The sequence below is a fragment of the Wickerhamomyces anomalus genome (genome assembly GCF_001661255.1).
Source record: "Wickerhamomyces anomalus NRRL Y-366-8 unplaced genomic scaffold WICANscaffold_5, whole genome shotgun sequence".
In the NCBI taxonomy this organism is placed as follows: Eukaryota; Fungi; Ascomycota; class Saccharomycetes; order Phaffomycetales; family Wickerhamomycetaceae; genus Hansenula; species Hansenula anomala.
The window spans coordinates 1,390,094-1,413,772 of NW_017567114.1; the positions used below are offsets into that span (position 1 = coordinate 1,390,094).

General features: G+C 35.1%; 11 protein-coding genes across 11 annotated transcripts; 4 read left to right on the plus strand and 7 right to left on the minus strand.

The window, feature by feature from the left end:
- Positions 1 to 294: 294 nt before the first annotated feature.
- On the minus strand, positions 295 to 1,308 carry HRD1 (E3 ubiquitin-protein ligase HRD1; the record flags this gene model as incomplete). Its single annotated transcript, XM_019180998.1, has 1 exon — positions 295 to 1,308. A coding segment is annotated over one exon (1,014 nt), but the record flags the coding sequence as incomplete, so codon positions are not given.
- Positions 1,309 to 1,711: 403 nt separating this feature from the next.
- WICANDRAFT_17454 (OPA3 family protein) lies at positions 1,712 to 2,256 on the plus strand (the record flags this gene model as incomplete). Its single annotated transcript, XM_019180743.1, has 3 exons — positions 1,712 to 1,774; positions 1,851 to 2,044; positions 2,106 to 2,256. Coding segments are annotated over 3 exons (408 nt in total), but the record flags the coding sequence as incomplete, so codon positions are not given.
- A 936-nt stretch (positions 2,257 to 3,192) lies between these two features.
- On the minus strand, positions 3,193 to 3,711 carry HTZ1 (histone H2AZ; the record flags this gene model as incomplete). The annotated part of the gene is made up of 3 exons (XM_019185100.1): positions 3,193 to 3,231; positions 3,297 to 3,493; positions 3,549 to 3,711. The coding sequence occupies 3 exons, from the start codon at positions 3,709 to 3,711 to the stop codon at positions 3,193 to 3,195; spliced, it is 399 nt and encodes a 132-aa protein (XP_019037701.1).
- Positions 3,712 to 4,058: 347 nt separating this feature from the next.
- Positions 4,059 to 5,759, minus strand: HSP60 (chaperone ATPase HSP60; the record flags this gene model as incomplete). The annotated part of the gene is made up of 1 exon (XM_019183777.1): positions 4,059 to 5,759. The coding sequence occupies one exon, from the start codon at positions 5,757 to 5,759 to the stop codon at positions 4,059 to 4,061; it is 1,701 nt and encodes a 566-aa protein (XP_019037702.1).
- Positions 5,760 to 6,560: 801 nt separating this feature from the next.
- On the plus strand, positions 6,561 to 8,333 carry NPR2 (nitrogen permease regulating protein NPR2; the record flags this gene model as incomplete). The annotated part of the gene is made up of 2 exons (XM_019182095.1): positions 6,561 to 7,059; positions 7,204 to 8,333. Coding segments are annotated over 2 exons (1,629 nt in total), but the record flags the coding sequence as incomplete, so codon positions are not given.
- A 289-nt stretch (positions 8,334 to 8,622) lies between these two features.
- CIN8 (kinesin motor protein CIN8) lies at positions 8,623 to 11,418 on the plus strand (the record flags this gene model as incomplete). Its single annotated transcript, XM_019182187.1, has 1 exon — positions 8,623 to 11,418. One exon carries the CDS (start codon positions 8,623 to 8,625, stop codon positions 11,416 to 11,418), a length of 2,796 nt encoding a protein of 931 aa, XP_019037704.1.
- A 328-nt stretch (positions 11,419 to 11,746) lies between these two features.
- Positions 11,747 to 13,177, minus strand: WICANDRAFT_64632 (uncharacterized protein; the record flags this gene model as incomplete). Its single annotated transcript, XM_019183778.1, has 1 exon — positions 11,747 to 13,177. The coding sequence occupies one exon, from the start codon at positions 13,175 to 13,177 to the stop codon at positions 11,747 to 11,749; it is 1,431 nt and encodes a 476-aa protein (XP_019037705.1).
- A 578-nt stretch (positions 13,178 to 13,755) lies between these two features.
- WICANDRAFT_33466 (cation-translocating P-type ATPase) lies at positions 13,756 to 17,115 on the minus strand (the record flags this gene model as incomplete). Its single annotated transcript, XM_019182073.1, has 2 exons — positions 13,756 to 15,623; positions 15,669 to 17,115. The coding sequence occupies 2 exons, from the start codon at positions 17,113 to 17,115 to the stop codon at positions 13,756 to 13,758; spliced, it is 3,315 nt and encodes a 1,104-aa protein (XP_019037706.1).
- An 812-nt stretch (positions 17,116 to 17,927) lies between these two features.
- Positions 17,928 to 18,887, minus strand: HIS2 (histidinol-phosphatase; the record flags this gene model as incomplete). Its single annotated transcript, XM_019185101.1, has 1 exon — positions 17,928 to 18,887. One exon carries the CDS (start codon positions 18,885 to 18,887, stop codon positions 17,928 to 17,930), a length of 960 nt encoding a protein of 319 aa, XP_019037707.1.
- Positions 18,888 to 19,157: 270 nt separating this feature from the next.
- Positions 19,158 to 21,272, minus strand: WICANDRAFT_106824 (uncharacterized protein). Its single transcript, XM_019180482.1, has one exon. The coding sequence runs from the start codon at positions 21,254 to 21,256 to the stop codon at positions 19,190 to 19,192; it is 2,067 nt and encodes a 688-aa protein (XP_019037708.1). The 5' UTR covers positions 21,257 to 21,272; the 3' UTR covers positions 19,158 to 19,189.
- Positions 21,273 to 21,489: 217 nt separating this feature from the next.
- Positions 21,490 to 23,671, plus strand: NPP2 (nucleotide diphosphatase/phosphodiesterase NPP2; the record flags this gene model as incomplete). Its single annotated transcript, XM_019182802.1, has 2 exons — positions 21,490 to 21,682; positions 21,755 to 23,671. Exons 1-2 carry the CDS (start codon positions 21,503 to 21,505, stop codon positions 23,669 to 23,671), a joined length of 2,097 nt encoding a protein of 698 aa, XP_019037709.1. The 5' UTR covers positions 21,490 to 21,502.
- Positions 23,672 to 23,679: the final 8 nt, after the last annotated feature.

The following is a 23,679-nucleotide window of genomic DNA, read 5'->3' on the forward strand; positions in this document are numbered from 1 at the left end:
ATTTGATAACTTCAATAAGGTCCAATCAGGTGGAACCAATGAATTTGGTCTTAATCTTAAAGTGTTGTCTTCATTATTTCTTTGGGTACCTGTTACAGTAGATGTGGAGGTAGGACTATTGAAAAATCCAGCTCCATGAGGTAAGTGTTGATTCATGAATGGTGGTGGACCTAATGGTTGAGTTCCTCTAGCTGGGACTTCATGCTGAGTATCCATACGGTCATTGTGTTGTTGGTGTTGTTGCTCTTCAGCATTGTGTTGAGTTTCATTGGTATTAAGATTATCATTTCCAAACACTGGAGCCCTGCATGTTGGACATTGCTGCGATCTTTCAAACCAACCCTTAAGGCATCCCAAGTGGAAAACATGTCCACAGTTTAATCTTTTTGGATACAGACGGGTGCCCTTCTCAGCACTTGTAGTGTCCATCTCATCCATACAAATGATACATAGATTATCCCTTTCTAAATCTTGTGGGGTAGCATCTGCCAACTTTGCATTTAATTCCTTTGCTGCCTTTTGATATCTAAGGAATGATCTGATATCAGTTAATAAACCAAAGATGTTGAAGAAAATATCTTTGAATAAGTAAATTGGGTATCTATATGGGCTTAATAACGTGACCAACAGAAAAATGTGAATTATAAGCACCAATGATTTGTGGCAAATCTTCAACAGTCTCATATATAATGCTTTACTCTCCATAACATCTTCATCTGGGTGTTGACCTAAATAAACAAGTTCCCATGTGTTTAAAACAACTTTCCCTAATTGCAATAACAAGTCAAGAAACAAAACGGCAAATTCAAAACCAAATGCAAAGTAAACATCTGGGTTATTACCAAATGAATATTCAACACATGTATAAACCAAATTGAAATCAACATATAGTAATGCCAATAGAGTAAATGTATTTCTTGTTTTTAAGGCTTGTGATGGGGTTGTAGCTGTCTGGAAAATGTGATCAAATCTATCCTCCAATACCCAATGGAAGACCTTCATGAACAATGAAAATAAGGTAAGGATACCGGGTATCAATAAAAAGTCATTGCTAAACATAGTCAAGGCAATCAAGCTATTCAACACAGTGAATCTTGATTTTTCATAAATATGTTCAATCTCTATAAGTCTCAACTCTCCAAATAGCACTTTTTGTAGCGCTTTCCCTATTATTGCAGCCATCACCACCAACCAATTAGCCAATACTATAGTGCTGACACCTTCAGAAAGTTTAACACCAACTGCGAAAAATGTTGGACTTGATTGAATGATCGGAAATACCACTCCAATGGCAGCAACATTACTAAACTGCAAGCATATCAGTTAGTATTTGACTGTGGATACTCAAGGTAGGTCAACTTACCAAGCAGTAAATCATGAACTGTGCCTGGTGTGACAAGTTCATTGTTGGGTCTATTGGGAAATGTGTACTGCTCTAAAAATCCAGCCTATAACTTTCAATGAAACTGATCCAGGATTTGTATATTCAAGGCAAATGGTACACTTAAAATTGAATGTGTTGTTCACTCAAAAGATCGTTTATCAAAGAAATTCGCGAAATGGCAATTTCGTACACGCGCACGACTTTCGCGAAAATCAGATTCGAGTTTTTGACGGATTCGAATCATCGAATCAAGACACAATTTGATCCAATATTTCAATTTCACACTTTGAAATAGATCCAAAGGTACATTATAATCATATTATTCGAATGAGTGGGATAGGGTTAAAGCTAGGGTCACTTTTCATTCGTCAAATCTCGAAACCTATTGCGGTATGTGTTTTCCAAGATCAATACTCTGATGAAGAGGTTAATTGAAGTACCAGTGACTGACTTTTGAGTTTCATAGAACATTTTGAAAGCGCAAGCTAAAGAGCATGATACCTTCAAGAAAGCTTGTATATCCATAGCACAAAGGCTACATCGTACTGATGTGAACCTACGGATGAAGTTGATGGGTGAAAAGGGGGCAAAAGTTCGACCATTGAATGATAAAAAGGCTATTGAGAATGGAGCAAACTTTCTTTCAGAAACCTTTGTTTTGTAAGTTTAGTGAACTTTCGACTTGCATTTAGAATTCATTCACTAACTATATTTTCCCTAGTGCTGTTGCTGGAAGTATTATACTGTTTGAATCATACAGACAACGTCAAAAGGAATTAACCAGAAGAGAAACAGTAGCTGATGATATAAAGACTCTACAATATGAGATTCAGTATTTGAAAAGAAAATTACAACAATATAATGTTAGATTAGATGATTATGTCCCACCAGCCGATGTTAAACCAATTGTCTTAAAGCTGGATCAAAACGGTAATGAAATTGATCTAGACATAGCTATGGACAAGATAAAAGCAAAACTTAAGGAGATAGAAGGCTCAAAGAATCCAGAGCTCAAGGGTGTTGTTTTAGAACAAAAGAATGAACCAACCAACGTATCAGAGCCAAGAGTGTTGAAAGATACTAAAATCGAAGCTCAACAGAAACCACTAGAAGATCAGAAATAGAATTAGCTGAATGCTACATGTACATAGAAATCATGATTACATATATTCCTTTACATTACAACTATACCAAAGCACTAGAATACAGCATATTTCAAAATAGAAGCCAAATATTAATATAAAATTGTACTTTGCCTAATAGTGGCCCTAAACCAGATTCGCGATCTTCTGTGTGTTTCCGTTTCCCTGGAAACCTCAACGCTAGCCTAAAAATCAAAACAAACGCGATTTTTTAGTTCACGACCATAAACAATAAGTCATTAAGGTGATTTATCACTACACAATGCTTTGGATATCAAACAGCTTTATAGGTATAATATACAATCTTTGGATAATTTACACAAACCACTTTTCTCATGGAATATTAGTAAAGTGGAAGAAAAATTGAATAAAATGTAATAAAAAAAGATGGCTATAATAAAGTGGGCTCATTAACAATCATTTTAGCAAACAACCACCAAAAAGAATCAAATAAAAAAATAATAAGTAGTATAAAGAAAGGTAACCCTAAGAAATTGTGACGCCTTTCTTCTAACATAAAAATACATTGGTTTTTCCCACCCTCACTCATGTGAACGACACATGATTAAAATCATAAAGTAAAAAAAAAATTAACACACCAAAACACAGCACAACCGCAACCAAAAAAATATTATACAGAGTAAATCTCAAACGTAATTAACCATTCTATTTGGTTTTCTTCTTTTCAACTTTCAATAAAAGAGCCTAATAAAAGGTTGTTAGTAAGTTATCTCGGAAAGGGAAAAAATAACAAAATCAAAACAACATACCTTGTTGATGTGTGGCAAAACACCACCATAAGCAATAGTAGCCTTGATCAAAGTGTCCAATTCTTCATCACCTCTGATGGCTAATTGTAAATGTCTTGGTGTAATTCTCTTCAATTTCAAATCTTTGGCAGCGTTACCAGCTAATTCTAAAACTTCCGCAGTTAAATATTCTAGGACAGCAGTTAAGTAAATAGCAGCTAAATAAAGCAGTTAGTACTCGTGAATGTAATTGATATCAAAAAAGTAACTCACCTTTGGCACCAACTCTGATTTTACTTTGGGCATTTCTCTTCAAGAATCTTTTAACTCTACCTACTGGGAATTGTAAACCAGCTCTTGCTGAATGAGATTGAGATCTGATACCACCATCTTTGGCACCGGATTTACCTTTACCACCGTGAACTTTTCCTGACATTGTATGAATTGATTAAAATAAACGTTTCGTTGAAAAAAACTTGATGTTTTTCGATGTTTGTTTACTTTGTTGTTGTTGTTGTTGTTGTTGTTTTTGTTTATGTAAAAAGAAGTTTGGAGGAAAAATGGTTTTTGGTGGGAAAATCAAAATCGGAAATCAGATGCGATAGGGGACACACATTAAAGAAAGCACGGGTAACTGAATAAATAATGACACGCGTTCTAATGACAGAGACTACAATCATCAAAAATATTAACAATAGAATTGTAAAGTGATATGTATATAATTGAACTATTTACAAGTCTTGAACCACTTTAGCTCTCCTTTTTTACTAATTCATCTCTCATCTAGAACATACCTGGCATACCACCTGGGGCTGGAGCACCACCAGCTGGAGCAGGTTCTGGAATGTCAACAATGGCAACTTCAGTAGTGGCTAATAATGAAGCAACACCTGAAGCATCAACTAAACCACTACGGACAACTTTTAATGGATCGATAATACCAGAAGCAATCATATCAGTGTATTCACCTTTTGATGAATCATAACCTTTGTTGAAATCTTCACCAAAATCATCAATGATTTTACCAACAATAACTGAACCTTCTTCACCTGCATTTTCAATGATTTTTCTAGCAGGTTTAGTGATGGCTTTTCTAATGATATCAATACCTAATTTTTGATCAAAGTTTTCAGCTTTAACATCTTTCAAAACTCTTGAAGCTTTTAATAAGGCAGTACCACCACCTGGTAAAATACCTTCTTCAACAGCAGCTCTAGTGGCATTTAAAGCATCATCATAACGATCTTTCTTTTCACCAACTTCAACTTCTGAAGCACCACCAACTTTAACAACAGCAACACCACCTGATAATTTGGCTAATCTTTCTTTTAATTTTTCTCTTTCATATGATGAAGTTTCATCATTTGCAACAGAAGCTTTGATTTGATCGATTCTTTCCAAAATGTTTTCTTTCAAACCTTCACCGTTTAAGATAACAGTATCTTCTTTGGTAATGGTGATTGAAGCAGCAGAACCTAATAATTCAGGAGTAGCATTTTCTGGTTTTAAATCAATTTCTTCATTGAAGACAGTACCACCGGTTAAGATGGCAATATCACCTAATGTGTTTTTCTTGTTATCACCGAAACCTGGAGCTTTGACAGCACAAACGGTAACTTGACCTCTGATTTGATTTAAAATACAAGCAGCTAAAGCTTCACCATCAACATCATCAGCAATGATTAACAATGGTCTTCTAGTTTTAACGGCAATTTCAAAGACTGGTAAGATATCATTAATTGAAGAGATTTTCTTATCACTTAAAAAGATCCATGGTCTTTCTAATTCAGTTTTACCAGATTTTCTGTCTGTGATAAAGTATGGAGAGATGTAACCTCTATCGAATCTCATACCTTCAGTGACTTCTAATTCATCTTCTAAAGTTTTACCTTCTTTAACAGTAATGACACCTTCTTTACCAACTTTTTCCATAGCGGAAGCTAATAATTTACCAATGTGAGCATCACCGTTAGCAGAGATAGTGGCGACTTGAGCAATTTCTTCACTTGTTGTGATTTCTTTCTTATTTTTTTGTAAGAAATCAACAACAGCTTCAACAGCAGCTTGAGTACCCCTTCTCAAATCCATTGGGTTACAACCAGCAGCAACATTTTTAACTGATTCAGTAAAGATGGCTCTACCTAAAACAGTAGCGGAAGTAGTACCATCACCAGCACTTTCATTGGTTTTTGATGCAACTTCTTGTAATAATTTAGCACCCATGTTTTCAAATTTATCCTTTAAAGTGATTGATCTGGCAACAGTGACACCATCTTTGGTGATTTTTGGGGAACCAAAGTCTTGCTCAATCAAAACATTTCTACCTTTTGGACCTAAAGTGACTGAAACAGCATCAGCTAAAGTTTCAACACCTTTTAATAGGGCAGCTCTACCTTCAACACCGAATTTCAATTCTTTGTGTGATAAGTTTCTGACTAATGAGAGAGCTTGTCTCTTAATGACTGGACGAGAAGCACGCAACATGATGATTAAATGCTAGTACTTATTAGATTCAATTAACTTGTTTTGACGTTAAAAGTTGATTACTAAAAGTGCTTTAAAGGGAGATTTTATGGTGATATTTAAATCGTTTTTGGTGGACGTTTGCTAGAATTTTCCAAGAAGGCCGGTGTTCGGATGTCGATGGTTGGATCTTTCCTTAGGATCGTATTGGGCTCTCAGAAAGACACGCAAAAGCGGATTCAATTGGCTGGAAAATGGGTTTAATTGGATTAAAGTACTGCCTTTACTTACAAAGCACATTATTAGAGATTGAAACACTTGAGCTGAAGCATACTGGGCCCAAAAACATTTTAATTCTCCAGATCCAGCTCATTTTTTTCATCACCGGCGCGAAAAAATCCAACAGACAGCCAAAACTTGACTCGACATGAACTCCAGGCACTAATTAGTTCCACACTTATAGACCAATCCAGACAAGGATGCTACCGAATTGTTGCTAGTTGATTATCCAGCTCCAACTCAAAATACGGTCTCAAACTTGTTAAAATTCCAGCTTCATCAGCAATTTGTGTAGCTTAAGGCTGCTGGTCACAGTAATCATCGGACCCGTGGTAGTAAAATCCGGTTAAAACAGAATATCTGACTCAGCGATTACATAACATTATTTTCTTGTATTTTCCGGACACTACTTTTATAACATTTATGTTGTTATCAGTGTACTCTTCAATTGAAGAAACATCGATTAAAGACTTCAGAATGACAGACTTTGATGGTATGTTGGAATTGAATATTACTGAAAGAGTTTCAGACTAACTTTTCATAGGCTTCGCCCCAATAGAGGCTATCTTTTACTCTGTTTTTCACCCAACTGAAGGTACAAAAGTGTCTCAACAAGTCCCATTAGGTGCGATAGTTACACCACCTAAATCAACCTCTGATGTGTTAGCGGAACCATTATTTGACTTCGATCTGGTAAAGAACTATGTTATCCCCAAGGCTCAGCTCTGCAACAGATTGGTGACGTTAAAAGTTAACCAATATAGAATTATTGGATACCCAGTGACAATTATTGCACCACACTATGCAAGAAATTCATTCAGTTTTAACTTCTGCTTTGTGTTCCGCTATGAGAGTGACACGACTCCATATGAATCAGCTATAAGGAGACTTGGAAGGATGTTTAAGAACTTGGAAGAGCAATATCAATTATTATCCAGAAAGGAAAAAGACCGGCTATATTTTAAAGATGATGGAAGAAATGCAAGCACCAATACAGCCATCACCAGCCCACCGATGACAGAGAGCTTCAACAATGATACAAGTAGCTTGGGAAGAGCTAATTCTGTTGACGTGAGCACATCCGCCAGTGTGATTGACAAGTCTACCGCAACTTACAAACAGATTCTGAATGACTTGGACCATGACACAGATTCATCGACCCCATTAGGCATAACAAGAAAAGAAGGTTATACCATTAAGTTGGACTCAATTGAAAGTTTGATTCAACAAATTTATCAAGATCTTAATAACTATTCTGAATGTTTGATACCCATTGATTCTGGTAATTCTGTTGATATTAAGCTTTTCCCTCTACTTCCACCCCCACCAAGATTAAACCAAGAGGATGTTCCTATATCAACGGTTCACCTAGAAAGTATGGTTGATGTGAATTGGGACCCAACAATGCTTAAGATACTGCCATTCATCAATGGTATAAATTCAATTAAAAAAATTAGTGTCTTAGCCAATTCTGATTATAACATTGTCAAGCAATGTATTCAACACTTAATCTATTACAAATGCATCATTATTATTGACATATTTCAATTTTCCAATATTTATGCTCCAACATCTGATATTGTTTTGTTTTTGAAAGATTCTCACATGGCCACAGAATGTCAAGCGTATGTGGTTAGTCCTTCGATATTCAAAGATAAACCATTTGAATCTGACAAGTCAGCTGATCAAAAAACATCCACAAGGACAACCAAGACACCAAATAGAAAATCTTCAGGAAAGGATGTTTCATCAGTATCATTAGTTGGTGACTCTAATAGATCGAAAAGAGAAACAGTTGTGTTACCATCAAAAGCTAAGCTTTATTTTCTTTACAGATCCTTACACCAAGGACAAACTGTTAAAAGCTGGTACAAAGAACATGCCGAAGCATTGGAACATATTGATATAAGGAGATTCTTATCATTTGGTGTCTTGAGAGGCTTAATTTATAGAGTCCATTCCTACCCAATCATTGATTCAGTTTTATTAAAAGAAGAACACAGTCAATCAAAGTCATTATTTTTGCAAGCGTATAATGACAAGGATTTGGATGAAGATAATGAAGATGATGAAGGCGAGGGTACTAATGAAACTGATGCTGTTACGAATTTACAAACTGTCAAAGCTGCCTCGTTATTCAAAAGAAATACTGACAATGAACTAAGTGAAGCTGATAAGAGAAAAACTGCAATTATTTTGAAGAATTTGAACGATATCAAAAATTTTGATGCTGTTTGTACTGAACTTGAGATGGATAGAAAATCCGTGGAAACTTTATTAAGAAAAATTGGTCATTTTAATGTTGTTAATAGCTAAAATAGATTTTTAGCACAGTTTATCATATGAAATCTACGTCCCCGTAACAAAATGGATTATGTAATCTACTTATCTGGTTTCCCCGACAACGTGTTTTTTTACGTTTTCAATTTTTGTAAACAAAAAAAAGACGGTGTATACAAAATGAAAAAAAAAAGAGATACATCAACTTTACCAAAGTAATCAACATTTTCAAGGATCCGTTCGTGTACAAAACTCCAATTATTCCATTGACCCAACAACTACTGGAGCTTCTAAGTAAAAGGTTACCAAGGGATAGAAGTGCATGATGAGTTCAGAAAACGAAAACATTCAGGTTGTTGTGCGGTGCAGAGGTAGAAACGCCAAAGAAACCAGTATTAAAAGCACAGTCGTGGTAAACGTGGAAGATGAAGAAGGTTATGAAGTTGCTTTGAATCCTTCAAATGATACAGGTGTCAGTGCTCAATTGAACTCCAAAACTTATGCATTTGATAAGGTGTTTGGTCCAATGTCAGACCAACAAGTAATATTTGATAAGGTTGCAACTCCAATGTTCAATGAATTTTTAAAAGGGTACAATTGTACTATGCTTGTATATGGTATGACCTCTACAGGGAAAACTTATACTATGTCTGGTGATGACAAACTAGTTGACGGTGAATTAAGTGACAAAGCTGGTGTGATACCTAGAATTTTGTTCAAATTGTTTGGAGTGCTGAATGAATCCAAAGAACAACTAAATGAAGATTACATTGTGAAATGTTCGTTTATTGAAATATATAACGAAGAATTGAAAGATCTTCTCACTGATGAAACCAACAAAAAGTTAAGAATATTTGACCAAAAAGCTGTTCCTGGAAATGCAAGCCCCATACCTGGTCAATCAAATAACAAATCAACTATACATATTCAAAACTTAGAAGAAGTGATATTGAGAAATGCTAATCATGGTATTAAGACGTTACAAAAGGGGTTGAAGATAAGGCAAGTTGCGGCTACAAAGATGAATGATGTTTCAAGTAGATCGCATACAATTTTCACATTGAGTTTATTCAAAAAGATCGGTGAATCTGGCGACCTTTTCAGAATATCTAAAATGAACCTAGTGGATCTTGCTGGATCAGAAAACATTAGCAGATCAGGTGCTTTGAACCAACGAGCTAAAGAAGCGGGCTCTATTAATCAAAGTTTGTTAACACTAGGGAGAGTCATCAACCTGCTAGTGGAAAAAAATCAACAACATATTCCATACAGAGAATCAAAATTAACTAGACTGCTTCAGGATTCATTAGGTGGTCGTACTAAAACCTGTTTAATTGCCACCATTTCACCAGCAAAGATCAATTATGATGAAACGTTGAGTACACTTGAGTATGCCAACAAAGCAAAGAGCATCGAAAATAAGCCTCAATTAGGATCTTCCATAGGAAGAGAGATATTGGTGAAGGAATTGAGCATAGAGCTATCGAAGGTGAAGTCAGATTTAACTTCCACGAGGTTGAAAGATGGTATTTATATGAACAATGATAACTATGAGGAATTTATGAATGATATTCAAGAATATAAAACTGAGATCAATGAAACCAAAAGAACTTCGGAACTCCTCAGGAAGCAAAATGAATCACTAAAGAAGAAGACACAACTATTGGAATTTCAAAATAATGAGTATATGACAATGATAAACACTTTGAATGCTACAGTTGAAAGCTTACACAATAAAATTGATAAACAGAAGCAGAATGAGGAAAACTTGATGATGTCGTCATCCAAATTCAAACATATAATTAACAGTATCAACTCGAACTTGATGATTTTCAAAAAATATGAAGGTGATGCCAAATCAGAAATCAATACAATCAATGAAGTCTATATACAGAAGATTGTTGAGAAGATTAAAAATACTATCGAGGAAAACTCCAAAAGTCCTAACATTGATTCAATCATTCCAAATATCCAACATGAATTCCATCAGATGATAATAGATTTACAAAGAGCAACATATGATGCGTGTAAGAATGTTAGTGAATCAATTTTATCCAAATTCCCTGATTTATTTGATGATTTTGAAGGCAATATTGAAGAACTACGATCCTTGATAAAAATATTTGAGGTCAATGTGAGTGAAGAATTCTCAAAGTTATCCAAGCAAAATAACGATTTGAAATCAACACTTAATGAAAGTTTATTTAACAACCACGATGAATTTCTAAACTCTGTTGTCAACAAAGCTAGTGCACAGATTGAAGATGACTCGAATGACTTGTTGAACAAGTTCGTTGAGTTGATAAGAGAAAACAATTTTAAACAGCAAAAGGCATTGGTTGATAATATTCGTTCATCTGCTAAACATATTGTTTCCTTAGAGAAAGCCCAACTTCAACCTGCTCAGACCAAATGGGAACATGCAACATGTGAAATCATCAACAAATGTGATTCACAGACTAATATGTTGGTCCAACAGCACGAGACGAAACTGCATGAAATATCCAATTCATTAAAAGAGACCAATAAATTCACAACCACTTCCAAGGCTGCTATTGATAACGAATTAACAAAGATCAATCAATTAACTTCAGGATTTCAAAACAATAGTAAAGTTAACTTAAATTTGACTGAAATTAAAAGCAAATTTGAAGAACTTGAGACCCAGAAAATCAATTTTATTAATAGTTTGAACTTGACTAAAGATGATACATTGAAGATTCGCGATCACTTGATTGAAAAAATCGTGAACAATGATGAGATATCAAACCTTGAGGTGAAAGATGTTGATAAAGTTTTGAATGAATTAGATACAGAACAGAAAGAGATCAAAAAAGCATTGTTACCAACAGGAAAAACTCCATTAAGACAAACGTTAAAGATACCGAAGAAATTAGATGAAAGAGCAAGTGAAGTATTAAATAGATCACCTCCAAAATTTCAACTGATAGGACAAAGATTTAGTGGTGGAAGTAAGGATTTAGTTGCTGTTGATAATAAGGAGAATACTGTTTCTAATAAAAGAAAGTTTAACTCCAATGGCGCTAGTGAGCTGGACTCCAAAAAGATACCCAAGCTAAGTGGAGGAGGCAGAATACCATTGAGGAGACATAAAAGCTGATAAACACAAAATAATCATATCAGGAATAATAAGTAATGAATAATAATGAGAATGTAATTTTAAAGTGGAGGACTTTAGTGTTTTTATAAATAGACAATAAGTTAATAATATATCGTAAGTATAATAATCTACAGCTGCTTAATACCGATGTAATAACCTGCAACAGTAAATGATTGTATAATCTCAGTTGGTAATATACAAGACAAAAAATTAGCCATTTGGGCTTTTCATCCTTTTTTTTTCTGTTTTTTCAGCTTTTTTTTTAATTTCGGTCATGTTGCAGATAAAACCATTGAGCTATAATGGTTTGATTGATGTAAGATACTTTTCATCTCAAATCTGATGCTCCACTTATGGATCTTCTGAATTGATCTAATGAGCCAGATGATCTTGTTGATGAAGATGATGATCTTCTTCTTTGTTTTCTTGCTTGATTTGGATCAACATGAAACTTACCATGTTTTCTAGCTATCAAACCCAAGATATCAGTTAACGAAACAACACCAATTAACTTACCAGCTCTACCTTCATGTTCAGGTATCAATGGATTCGATTCATTAGTTCCTGCAGAATTAGTTCCTGAAGGTGTTGAAGCACTTGAATTCGTTGATGAACTATTCAATGGACGAACAACCCATAATCTATGTGATTTTGTTGCAACCAATTTAGCAATTGTTCTAGCTAATGATGATGATGGATAAACATGAAATATAGGGAATGAATCTTTACCATCCTCCAAGCCTCTAAGGTTCAAGATAATTGAAATGAAATGTAAGCATGATTTGTGTAAAATTGGTGATTGTGATGACTTTGTAACATGTTTGACATCAGTGACGGAAATATTACCCAATAGGTTCATATGATGATCAACCACTGCAATTGAAGATATTCTTTCAGTATTCATTTTGATCAATGCATTTATTAAAGGTTCATCACCATATATTGAAATGACCTTTGAGTTCCCAATGTTCAACTCAGAGATTGGAAATTGGAAAATTGGCTCTAAAGATGGGAATCTTCTAGCATTATCCCATAGATACTTGATTAATCTTCTTTGTGATAAAATACCTGTTATTTTTGTTGATGATTCATTTGTTATTGCTATTCTATGAACACCTGAGCCTAAAATCTCCATCACTGTTGATAAGCTTTCTGTTTCTGGTAGTTTATAAAATGGATTCTTTGGAGCCAACTGACAAACAAACTTAACAGGAACTTGCTGTCCTCTTTTAGCCTTTGTGATAAGTTCCTTAATCTCTTCTGGGTTCTTGTAGTATGGATTTTGGGCAAATTGTTGTTCATTAACTGCTAATTTCCCCAAAACCAACAATAGGTATGCATTTAGATCTGTATAATCAAAAGTCAGGCAATTTATATCATTATCATATTCCTCTACCGGCAATGAAGTTAAATTATGAGTGGTGAGCAGTTTAAAAGCATCCTCTACTGGTAAATCTGATTTTATGAAAATCAATTTTGCACTTTCAATCAATTCGCTCAATTTGATGTCTTGCCAATCCTTGTGTTCTCTAGTTTGGTTTGTAGAGTTTGTATTCAATGAAGATTGAGAAGATTGTGAAGGGTTTCTTGACAGATTTAATGCATTTGGTTGTTCTAATTCGTTATCATTTGCTTCTAATGGTGGGGGAGTTGATAGCATTTCCACTATAGAAGACTGTCTTGAGCTAGGATGATGAGGTTGAGGGCTGTTTGGTTGTCTAAAGGGAGACCCTTGGTACTTTGAAGGAGTAGGAGCCATGTTTATTTATAATTTTTTTGTATTCTGATTCAATGTTATGTCTTGCTCTTAATGACTATGCAAAATAATGGGGCAAAAACAACAATTATCAAAACAAATGTGGGATCTGTGAATTCCTGAATTCTTTATGAATGCTGATGATAATTCAATTGGTCGTACAAATGGATTGTGATGTCTTGGTTAACCAATCAATTCAGTTGATCTTGATCTGTTGAGTGTTGGTTGTGTACTGAGATGGGCCAAATGTACTGTCATGTTCTTAGAGCAAAAGATTTTTTCTTTGAAAGGGATTAACCAAAATCAGGACTTTGTGCCAGACATCCGGACACCACCGCGTGGCCCGGGGAATCTCACCAGCCACAGCTGGGTCACGTGAATTGACAGAAAGCTGTGGCTGGGGCCATAGAAACATAGAATTACCGTGGCTAATTTTCACAAGTAATATTAAGGTCTAGTTAAAGGATTGAAAATTATACAATTAGAGAATCTAGAGTTTGTTGCGAATCATGCTACGATTAGTATAAAGTCTCTGTCCTGTAGCCTTTCATCTTCATATTACTTAGCAGCCCATATACAATTCACCAAGCTAATCTAGCCAAAACACAATTTGGATACTTTCTCACAATAGTTTTTCTTAACTCATCATAAATCAAAACAACCATTCCGAAACCAAAAGCAATAAAGTAATATTTAACTGGAACATGTGCTGTATTTAAGACATTTTGGAACCATGGAATATAGTTGAAGAAAAAGGTGACCCCAAGTGCAAAACATATAGCAATTAAAATGGCATAATTTGAAGTATTTTTATCCATGATTGGTTTCTGTTGAAATATACTCAAGTATCTAGTTCTTGTGGCAAAGAGGTTGAAGAATTGCATGATGACCAATGTAATGAAATATATTGAAGAAGCAACGTTTGTTAGTTCACTAATTCTTTTTGAACTATATTCTGGTGGAAATTCACCATATGACAATGACAAAACATTAAATGGAACACCTTTAGACTTGAAGTATAAGAAAGCAACCAACGAAGAAACAAAACAATAATAAGTACCGATGGTAAAGTATGAATGCAGCAACAAATTGAGATTAACCAGTCTATTACCAGTAACACTTCTCGGTTTTTTTTCTAGCAAGTTCTTTTCTGGCGCTTCATAAGCCAATGTTATAGCACCAGCACAATCTGTTAAACAACAAATGATGATCATACAGAATGATGACAATATTTGAGGTAAACCAAAGATAACATTTAACAAAACAGGCCATAATTCACCATAAGTACCAGCTGGTAAAAGATAAACAACAGTTTTCTTTAAATTTTCGAAAACTAGACGACCGTATTTCAATGCAGTAACCATGGAAGCAAATGATTCCAACAAAACCAAGTCAGATGCTTCTTTTGCAATATCAGATCCTTCAGCCATAGCAATACCAATATCAGCCTGTCTCAAAGATGGAGCATCATTAACACCATCCCCAGTCATTCCAACAATATGTGATCTTTTCTGAAATTGTTCCACAATTCTTAATTTTTGTTCAGGTGTTGTTCTAGCAAACACAATCTCTTCAAATGTTGTCAAATGCTCCCATTGATTTTCATTCAAAAATTCTAATGAAGGACCACTAATTGAGATTGCCCCTTTTGTTTCTATACGATCACATAATTTTGTTTTCGAAGGATCAGCCACAGGATAATTGACATCTAAATTATCAACGTTTTGAATATGTGCATTTTCTGAAACAATACCACACATTTTGGCAATAGCAACAGCAGTAAGTTCAAAGTCACCAGTAACCATACAAAACTTAATACCAGCGTGCTTCAAAGTTTCAACAACTTCTGCAATATCATCTTTTGGAGGATCTGTAATACCAACTAAACCTGCAAGAACTAAACCCTTGGTAGATTCCTCAATTAATTGATCATTCATAAGTTTGGAGTTGAAGTCAATATTGCTAAATGAAGCAATATGAATTGGTTTATATGCCAACAAAACAACTCTTTGACCATTCATTGCCCATTTTTGCTGAATATTCTGAATTTTTTGAATTGAATCATTATCTAATTGTTCAGTTTCACCACTTTGATTCATATAATACAAGCAATTCTTCAACAAGATATCTGGTGCACCTTTGATCAATAAAGAGTAATGGTTTGATTCTGTATCTTGAGTTTCTTTAAATAATCTAATCATAAATTTGTTCTTCGAGTTAAATGACACTTCAGCTTTTTGAATCCATTCTTTTGACAAATCATGATTAGGATCTAACTCCTCCCCAAATCTTAAAATTGCCTGGTCTGTTGCATTACCATTGATTAATCTTTCTTTAATTGGTTTATTCAATGTGGTTGGATTGAAAGTTGCAGAATTGCATAATTTGGAAATCAATGCCATCTGTTTTTGTCCAGCACTCAATAATGATTTTTTCTCGTCAAGTTCTGCTTCAGAGCTTATACTGTCATCAGGATCAACACTAGACTTATTACCATCAGTCATCGACTCCAACCCAATTGAGTAACTTGTTACAAACATCTTATTCTTTGTCAAAGTACCAGTTTTATCTGAACAAATGGTGCTAACTGATCCCAAAGTTTCAACAACTGATAATGATTTACACAAGATTTTGTTCTTCTTCATAGCACCAGCAGTGATAATTAAACAAGTTGTTAAAGCGATTGGTAAACCTTCTGGAATGAAAGCAACAGCAACGGAAACCAAATCCACAATCAAAGTTGATGTTGAAATCCAATTTGGGTATGATTTTTTCAACCAGGCACCCCAAATAATACAAATAATAACAATCAATGTAACAATAATTGAAACTGTTAGCAAAACAAATCTGAAAATTTCTTTCTGTAAAGGTGATAACCCAGATTTAGGCTCTGAAGATAGTTTTGCAATTTGACCAAAAACAGTACTATCACCAGTTGCAATGACAATACAATAACCAGAACCACCAACACAGTAAGTTCCTTGTAATCCAATACAAGGTGACTCCAAAAAATTCGAGCCATTAACATCACGTTCTGTAGTTGCAACAATAGGTTTTGACTCACCAGTCAATATAGAACGATCAAATGCAAAATCATTCCCTTCAATATTAACAAATCTAACATCAGCTGGTAGACGGTCACCATTAGCTATAAACAACAAATCACCAGGAACCAAATTTTTGACCTCTTCAATAGTTTTCAAGCCATTTCTTGTAACATTTGAGTCATTTGGTAGCATACCATTGATTGAGTTCATAACCCTTGAGGATGTGAAGTCTTGCCAAAAGTTGAAAAATGCTTGCAAAAAGAAAACAATGAATAATACCACACCCAAGGCAAGATTTGCAACAGCAGGATTAGGATTTCCTAAAGGTTTCCAAGCAATACAGCATAAAATACCACCAGTCAACAACAAGGAACCAAAACCACCGAAAAAATACATGAATAACTTCTTTGTCCAGTTGGTCTTTGGTGGAGAGTGAACATTATATCCAAAAATCTTCAAATTTGATTCAAACTGGGAAGTTGTTAACCCATTGAAAGGATCTGTTGATAGAGAATTTGCAACTTCCTCCACAGTTTTGACATGCCAAGTTGTATCTTTCAGATTTTGAGCGGATGTTTCAATCTTGTCCTGTTTTTTCTTTGAATTTTCAGTAACATCATCAATTTTATAGGAAACGGTTTTGAAAATTGGAGGTAATGCAACATTTGGTTCAACTTTATTTCTTGACAATGAAGTTTCAATAGAAGATGCACTCAAACGATGATGGAAACTTGGACGTCTGTTACCTCTTGTAGCAGGTCTTCCTCTAATATCGACATCAGTAGCAAATCTAATGTTATTGTTGGTTGGACTAGTAGGACCAGCTTCAAGATCCAATTCCGTGGAAATATCAGTATCCCATTTCTGAAGAGTTGAATTATCTTTCTCAGCCATTGTGAAGAGTAAGTAGATTGTGCACCACTAAAGATAACTTTGCGTACTCTAGATGAACAAAGTCTTTGAAATTCTTTTGGACCTTTTGGCTCTTAAATAGTTTTTGTTGTTAACGAAGGGAAACAGAAAACTTTTCAAACATGGCCCTGAAGCATCGTAAAGTTAGGAGATTGTCCAATGACAATTGTCCTCTTCCTCTTGTCTGAATCTTTAACGAAGGATTCCTGATCGCCGTTGACCTCTTCACTATGGATCTAAACTAAACCACTGCGGTTTGTTGTTGTTGTCTAATCAAAATATGAGGTTGGAGTGCAAAAACACAGCACATGGCGCTGTTTCCACGTACTAAATCCCAAGCGCTAATCCATGTTGAAAACCACTCAATTCCAGTCTCTGCAGCGCTTTCCTTTCCAGCACTGGTCCTTGGTTTACCATGTTGGTTCGTTGTTTACCGTGGGCATCGAGTTGTTGATTGATGGTATTTCATGGCACTGGCGTAAAAAAAGGTCTTGTACAGAAAAAAAAACAGCTTTGACGTAATAAAAACTGAATTCGCGACCACGATTTTTAATACCGCATTTTTTATAGCTTAAGCCTATCGATTTCCTCGAGAAAAACACGATTAAGAGATGGCTTTCTTTGGTACAGAAGGGTACTGGCGATCTTAAGCCTCAAGCATCCACATGATACCCATTTCTGAGGGCTGCTAGCCCTGAATTTTGTATGCGCGAGCGTTATCTACAGTGCTGCGACGTCGCGTTTCGCGTATAAACTCAAGATCAACTTGTGTAAATTTGATTTCTTTCCTATAATTATTGTGAGTATTGGCTCCAGAACTCACTAGAATTGAAATCATCAACCGGCTTTTCTTTTATTTCTATCTTCCCAGAAGCAGAATCAAAGTCCAAATACAATAATTTTTTCAGCTTGAGCTCATTGACATACTCTTTGACCTTGTGATAATTTAAACCAACTTGAGCTATGGCATGGGAGTCATCACTGAGACAAAAACGACTTCCACAGTACTGTATAACAGCTTGACATATATCCATTTTAGGATAAGGTGTTTTCCAACCTTTTCTTATGGCTGCACTGTTGAATTCTATTATCCCACCATAAGAATTAATAAAGATCAAGTTACGAGTTATCAGATCCCAGATCTCTGGCCAGTCTTGGACCAATTCAATTTGGCCTAGAGTTAAGCCAGTAGTTTCATCCAAGTCATCATCATCTGAAAACAACCGAATCAAATCAAAGTGACCAACAACGAGAGGTTTCAATTTTGTCAACACTTTATATTGAAGTTCAAAATATTCCTTGAATAATCCTCGAATACCACCACAACGATCCTTCGCAAGTTCCCAATTCTCTCGGTTGAAATCAATTGGTATCTGTTTGACGAAATGGACTGAACCAACAGTCATGTCAATGTCATATTTCTCTAAAATCTGCGCTGCAAATTCAATATGCGCTTCATCAATACCTTCAACTTCAAGTCCAACTAGAAAATGAGTCTTACAACCAGATTTTATTTTTTCTTTCTGTAACCTTCTAGCATGGTGATAAAATTTGTCAAAGTTTGTCTCCAAAGTTTCAATCCCATAATTTTGTTCAATCTCTTCTGGGTATAAAAACTTTGAATCGATTCGAGGCATATGTTCAGTTAAACAAAAAGTCTCAAATCCCATCTCAATCGCTCTATCGGCAATTCCTTCTAGCGTATCTGTAGCATGAGCTACATAATCTCCACTATGACTGTGATGTGAATGCATATTTGTATTGATAACAATTCATAACCAGCACGATTATAATCACAAAGGCCCAGAGATCATATCATTAATTTTGAAAGGCCGACCATGAAAAAGATTTCACGTGACCTTTGTCGGCGATATGTCATAGTTTACCGTATGATCAACTAAACTACATAATTGTTGAACTTTCAGAGGTTCCTGTCCTGATCTTTCACTCTTCATGCATCATTAATGTATAATAGAAATACAGACAATAAATAAATAATAAATAATCAAACGATATAATGCTCTTTCTCTCACCAAAGGTTATAAAACCATATTGATCAGACTCGTTGTTCAGTTCCACTCATGCTTTGCTCAATTTCATTTATCTTTTGCAAAATGAGGTCAATACCAAGATTAGATGTTATGAAGACCTTGCTATTAACTTTTTTCTTATCACTATTTGGTAAACCACTTGTTCTGAAAACTTCAATTATCCGTTTTTTCATTAGATTCATTGGGATATAAACACCTTTAGCCTGCAATTTAGATAATGTGGCAAGTCCACTCCAAGGTTCCAAAGGGTCCTTCAATCCATGTAGCATGATGGACGTGATCAATTTATCATCAAAAATCAACCTTAGAGGGTGCCCTGCATTAGCCGAGTTAAAGTTTAGCTCAGTTTGAGATTTCACACAATCAATAACTTCTAAGCAAAATTTTTCAACTTCTGTATGATCAAAGTTTTTGATTATTTGTTTCAAAAACACATTCCAAGTTTGTGGGGAGACTTCGTCACATTTGTTGTTCATTCTTAAAATCAACCTCATTATATAATGATCCTGAGATTCACCATGAGCTGTGAACGTACGGGGTAGTTTCCTAGAATTTTTGCTCAATATTCTGCCAGTATTTTCAATAGTACCTCTTTCTATTATGGCATTCGGTTTTGCCAATAACCTTTCAATTCTCATCAATGCACTTTCAAAATGACGCAACTTTAACTCAGAAAAAACCAAATAATTTTCAATCTCATCACTCATCAATTTTTCTTTTCTCAAAAAATTTTCAAACTCAGCAATTAGTTGATGATGAGCCAGATGATTTGTTTCTATCGCTTTATTTGTGACTCCCATTATAAATGCCCTAGCAAGTTTAAACGTATACTCTGGGTATTTCAGGATTAAATCTTTGGCAAAGTTCATTGCATTGATCAGCTTATCAGAGTTCTGTAAATATAATGACAAAATCTGTATTGAAATTTTCAAAGGCGGTAGTTGTTCAACATTCTTATCAGTGTATGCCCAAAAAGCTTGAGGATCTGAATCAGCCAACCTTTTACATTTACCCTCTATAATTGCTGTGTCGTTTTCTGGGATCTTTGCACGGGAAACGAGCTTCATGATTTTTTTAGATGGTATTTTGGTTTGGTGTAATAAAGTTGCAAAAAATTGAGCTTTAAATGAGCCAGGTGTATATAAAGATATAAAATGACTAACTTTTGAAGCTGGGTCTTTTGCGTTTTTAACGCACATGGCAATATATTTGGAAGTTTCATCATCCAACCAGTGTGGTATATCTTCTCTTTTGAGGTGACGAACCATGTGTTTCAAACAGTTCTCAAAGCTTCTGAAGTTGTTAGTTTCAACCATGCTATTGAAAACAGGATTCATTGGAGCACTTGAATCTTTTGGAAAGTCGCCTAGAAGAACAAGTTTATTATTCCAACTGTGAATATATTGTTCTTTGAGTTTTAGGCGCTGTAAATGTGATATAATCTTCAAGTATAAACCCTCATTCCGATCTCGATGAATTGTTTCAAAAACTCTCAATGGACTCCCATCAGGCAGCACCAGACAAACATCCAAGATTAGATTCCAATTGACACTTTCTTTATAACTTAATAAATCTTTGTAAACATTGAAGGCATGTTTATAATGGCCACTGTAAATTAACGAGCTCACCATAATTTCACCAATTGATTCTGGTACATGAAACGATTTTTTCTTCAAATTACGCCTTATAAAACCCACAATTTGAGGCATAATCTGCTGATCTGAAATTGCAACTCTAATAGTTTTCATCCAGAATTGTTCAGGTGTCTCTGATTTTATGTGATTTTGAAGATTCAACTCATCATTCTCTGCAAAATAATCGAGCCATGCAAATGAAACTCTATCTAGCGACTCAGGTGTCACAACAGGGACTTTCAAAATATCACGCATTGCATTGAAAGGTAGTTTCTCATCACTTTGGTATGCTTGTATTATAGGTGACTTGTCTTTCAGAAATGGGAACTTGACCGAGTTTAAGTTGGGCTTCTTAAACACAGTTTGAGAGCAATGGAAGTGCCGTACCCGAGTAAACAGGAAGTTGGGCAATCTCACTGAAGCCCTTGAATATACCATCTTTTCCAAATACAACAACGAGGAATCAACATCACTTTTAATATGGAAAATGTATACTTTGTTCAGTTGATCTCAAATCATAGAGTTTTCGGTTCGCGAATCGCTTTAAGCTCAATACAGGGTAAACTTCGCGAAAATGATCATATCGATTTTAAAGATTTTGGCACCAAAATACAATCTTCAAAAGCCTATTAATTGGTGTCCATTCTTTCGTTACTTCAGGGAAAAGGTTTCTACTTTTAAGATATGGTTGATGGTCATGCTATAGATATACCCGTCACAAATTTGGACGAGGATGATGATGATTTCTCTACTCCAGAGGAGGAGGAGTTAAATGCAAATGTATTCCGTGATGATTTTGATTTGGAACAAGATACTTCTTTGTTTGATAATGGGCCTTCTCTAGCTACTAGGCTTAGAGATGCAGTGAATAAAATTGCAGGAAGAGGTTACAACCGTTTGCCTAGAAATATAGCCACCAACGGGATTGAACTCCAGGAAAACTTCAATGATCGTGATTCTTTTGACTTAAATGATGATGAGTTCATACTACATAAAAAAGATGGTTTTTGGAAAACATCTGCTAAAGGTATCAAAAGAGTTTTCATTCACCTTCTTGTCATTGGTTTAATAATTGCTGTGATAGTATTGGGTGTTTTGCTATCCAGAAAATCTAGAAACTCAGAGCCAACCAGAAATAATAAACAGACATTTTCCAATGGGACTGATATATTTTACCCAACAACAATTTTGATATCATTAGATGGGTTCCATCCTCATTATATTTCCTCAAAACTAACACCAACTTTACATGAATTTTTACAGAAGGGTTATGGTCCACCATACATGATTCCCTCATTCCCTTCTTCAACTTTCCCAAATCATTGGACAATGGCAACTGGTTTACATCCACAGTTCCATGGTATTGTTGGAAACACTTTTTTCGACCCAGTAACAGGGAAAAATTTCATCAATAAATTGCCTCAACATTCTTTAGATCCTGGATTTTGGGGCGGTGAGCCAATTTGGTCAACTGCTGAGTCTCAAGGTGTTCGTTCTGCTATTCACATGTATCCAGGAAGTGAGGTTGAATTTAAATCGTGGAACCCTTCAGAAGTTGATAAATTCAACAAATCTGAAACTTTGGAAGTGAAGACAAACAGAATATTTGAATGGTTGGATCGTGATAGCTCCAAGAGACCAGAGTTAATTATTGCATATGTACCAACTATTGATACACTCGGTCATATTTATGGTATCCAAGGTGATGAATTGTCAAAAGGGTTATTGTATGTTGATTCATTCATCAAAAATATTACAAGTGGTATAGCGGAAAGAAACGCAACAGATATCATAAACTTAGTTGTTGTCTCGGACCACGGTATGGCTCCTACCTCTAATAAAAGATTGGTTTATTTAGATGATTTAATCAACACAACACAGGTTCAACATACAGATGGCTGGCCATTATTTGGATTAAGACCGATTCCAGAGGTTTCTGTCGAAGATATTTATAAAGAGTTGAATGCTTCATATAAAGAAAATTCAGGCTATTCATTTTATTTGAGAGAGGATTTGCCAAAAGAGTGGAATTTTGGTGGACCAGAGCGTTCACAATATTATGATAGAATTGCACCAATCTGGGTGATCCCGGATGTTGGATATTCAATCACTACACATGATAGAATGGAGGAAAATCATGGTGATTATTCGCCAAAAGGTGTCCATGGCTATAATAATACTGAAGTGTTAATGAGAGCTATATTTCTTGGTACTGGGCCATACTTCAAATCAAGATCAAAGAATGATGAATCATTCAAAGTTAGACCATTCCAAAATATCGAAGTCTACAACATTCTCTGTGAAACTTTGGGTTTATCTCCTTCTCAAAATAATGGCTCATCTAATATTTTTGGCCATGATAATGTTTTATCAAATGATTGGAGAGATGATTTAGCTTATCCAAATGTTAAATTTGATATTGGTAGAGTGTTAAAGGAGAAATCAACTTATGACCAGCTATTCAGAGGGGCAAAAGCGAAAAGTACCACCACCTTAGAAAATTCAAATGCTCAAGTCAATGATGAATCTACATCAACAGGTGATCTACAGGAAGCAACATCCACTACTAAAGCTGTTGGTGAATCAAAGAGTAAGGAAAACCATAAAACAAAGACAGAAGAGAAAAAAACCAAATCCAAAGAAAAGGGCGATAAAAAGACAAAGACTGAAACTTCTGAGAAAGAAAAAGAAACTAAGCACAAAGGGTTTTTTGAATCGATAGGTGAAGATCTTGAGGAGTTAGGAGATGATATCAAAGAGGGATTTGAAGACATTGCTGATGATATTGAAGATACATTTGAAGATGCATACCATAAACTAAAGGGAGAACATAAAGATCATGATGACGATTGAGAGCTCTG

Excerpts from the sequence above, each read along its gene's own strand:
- WICANDRAFT_106824 (XM_019180482.1), bottom strand. The coding sequence starts at position 21,256 with ATGGTATATTCAAGGGCTTCAGTGAGATTGCCCAACTTCCTGTTTACT.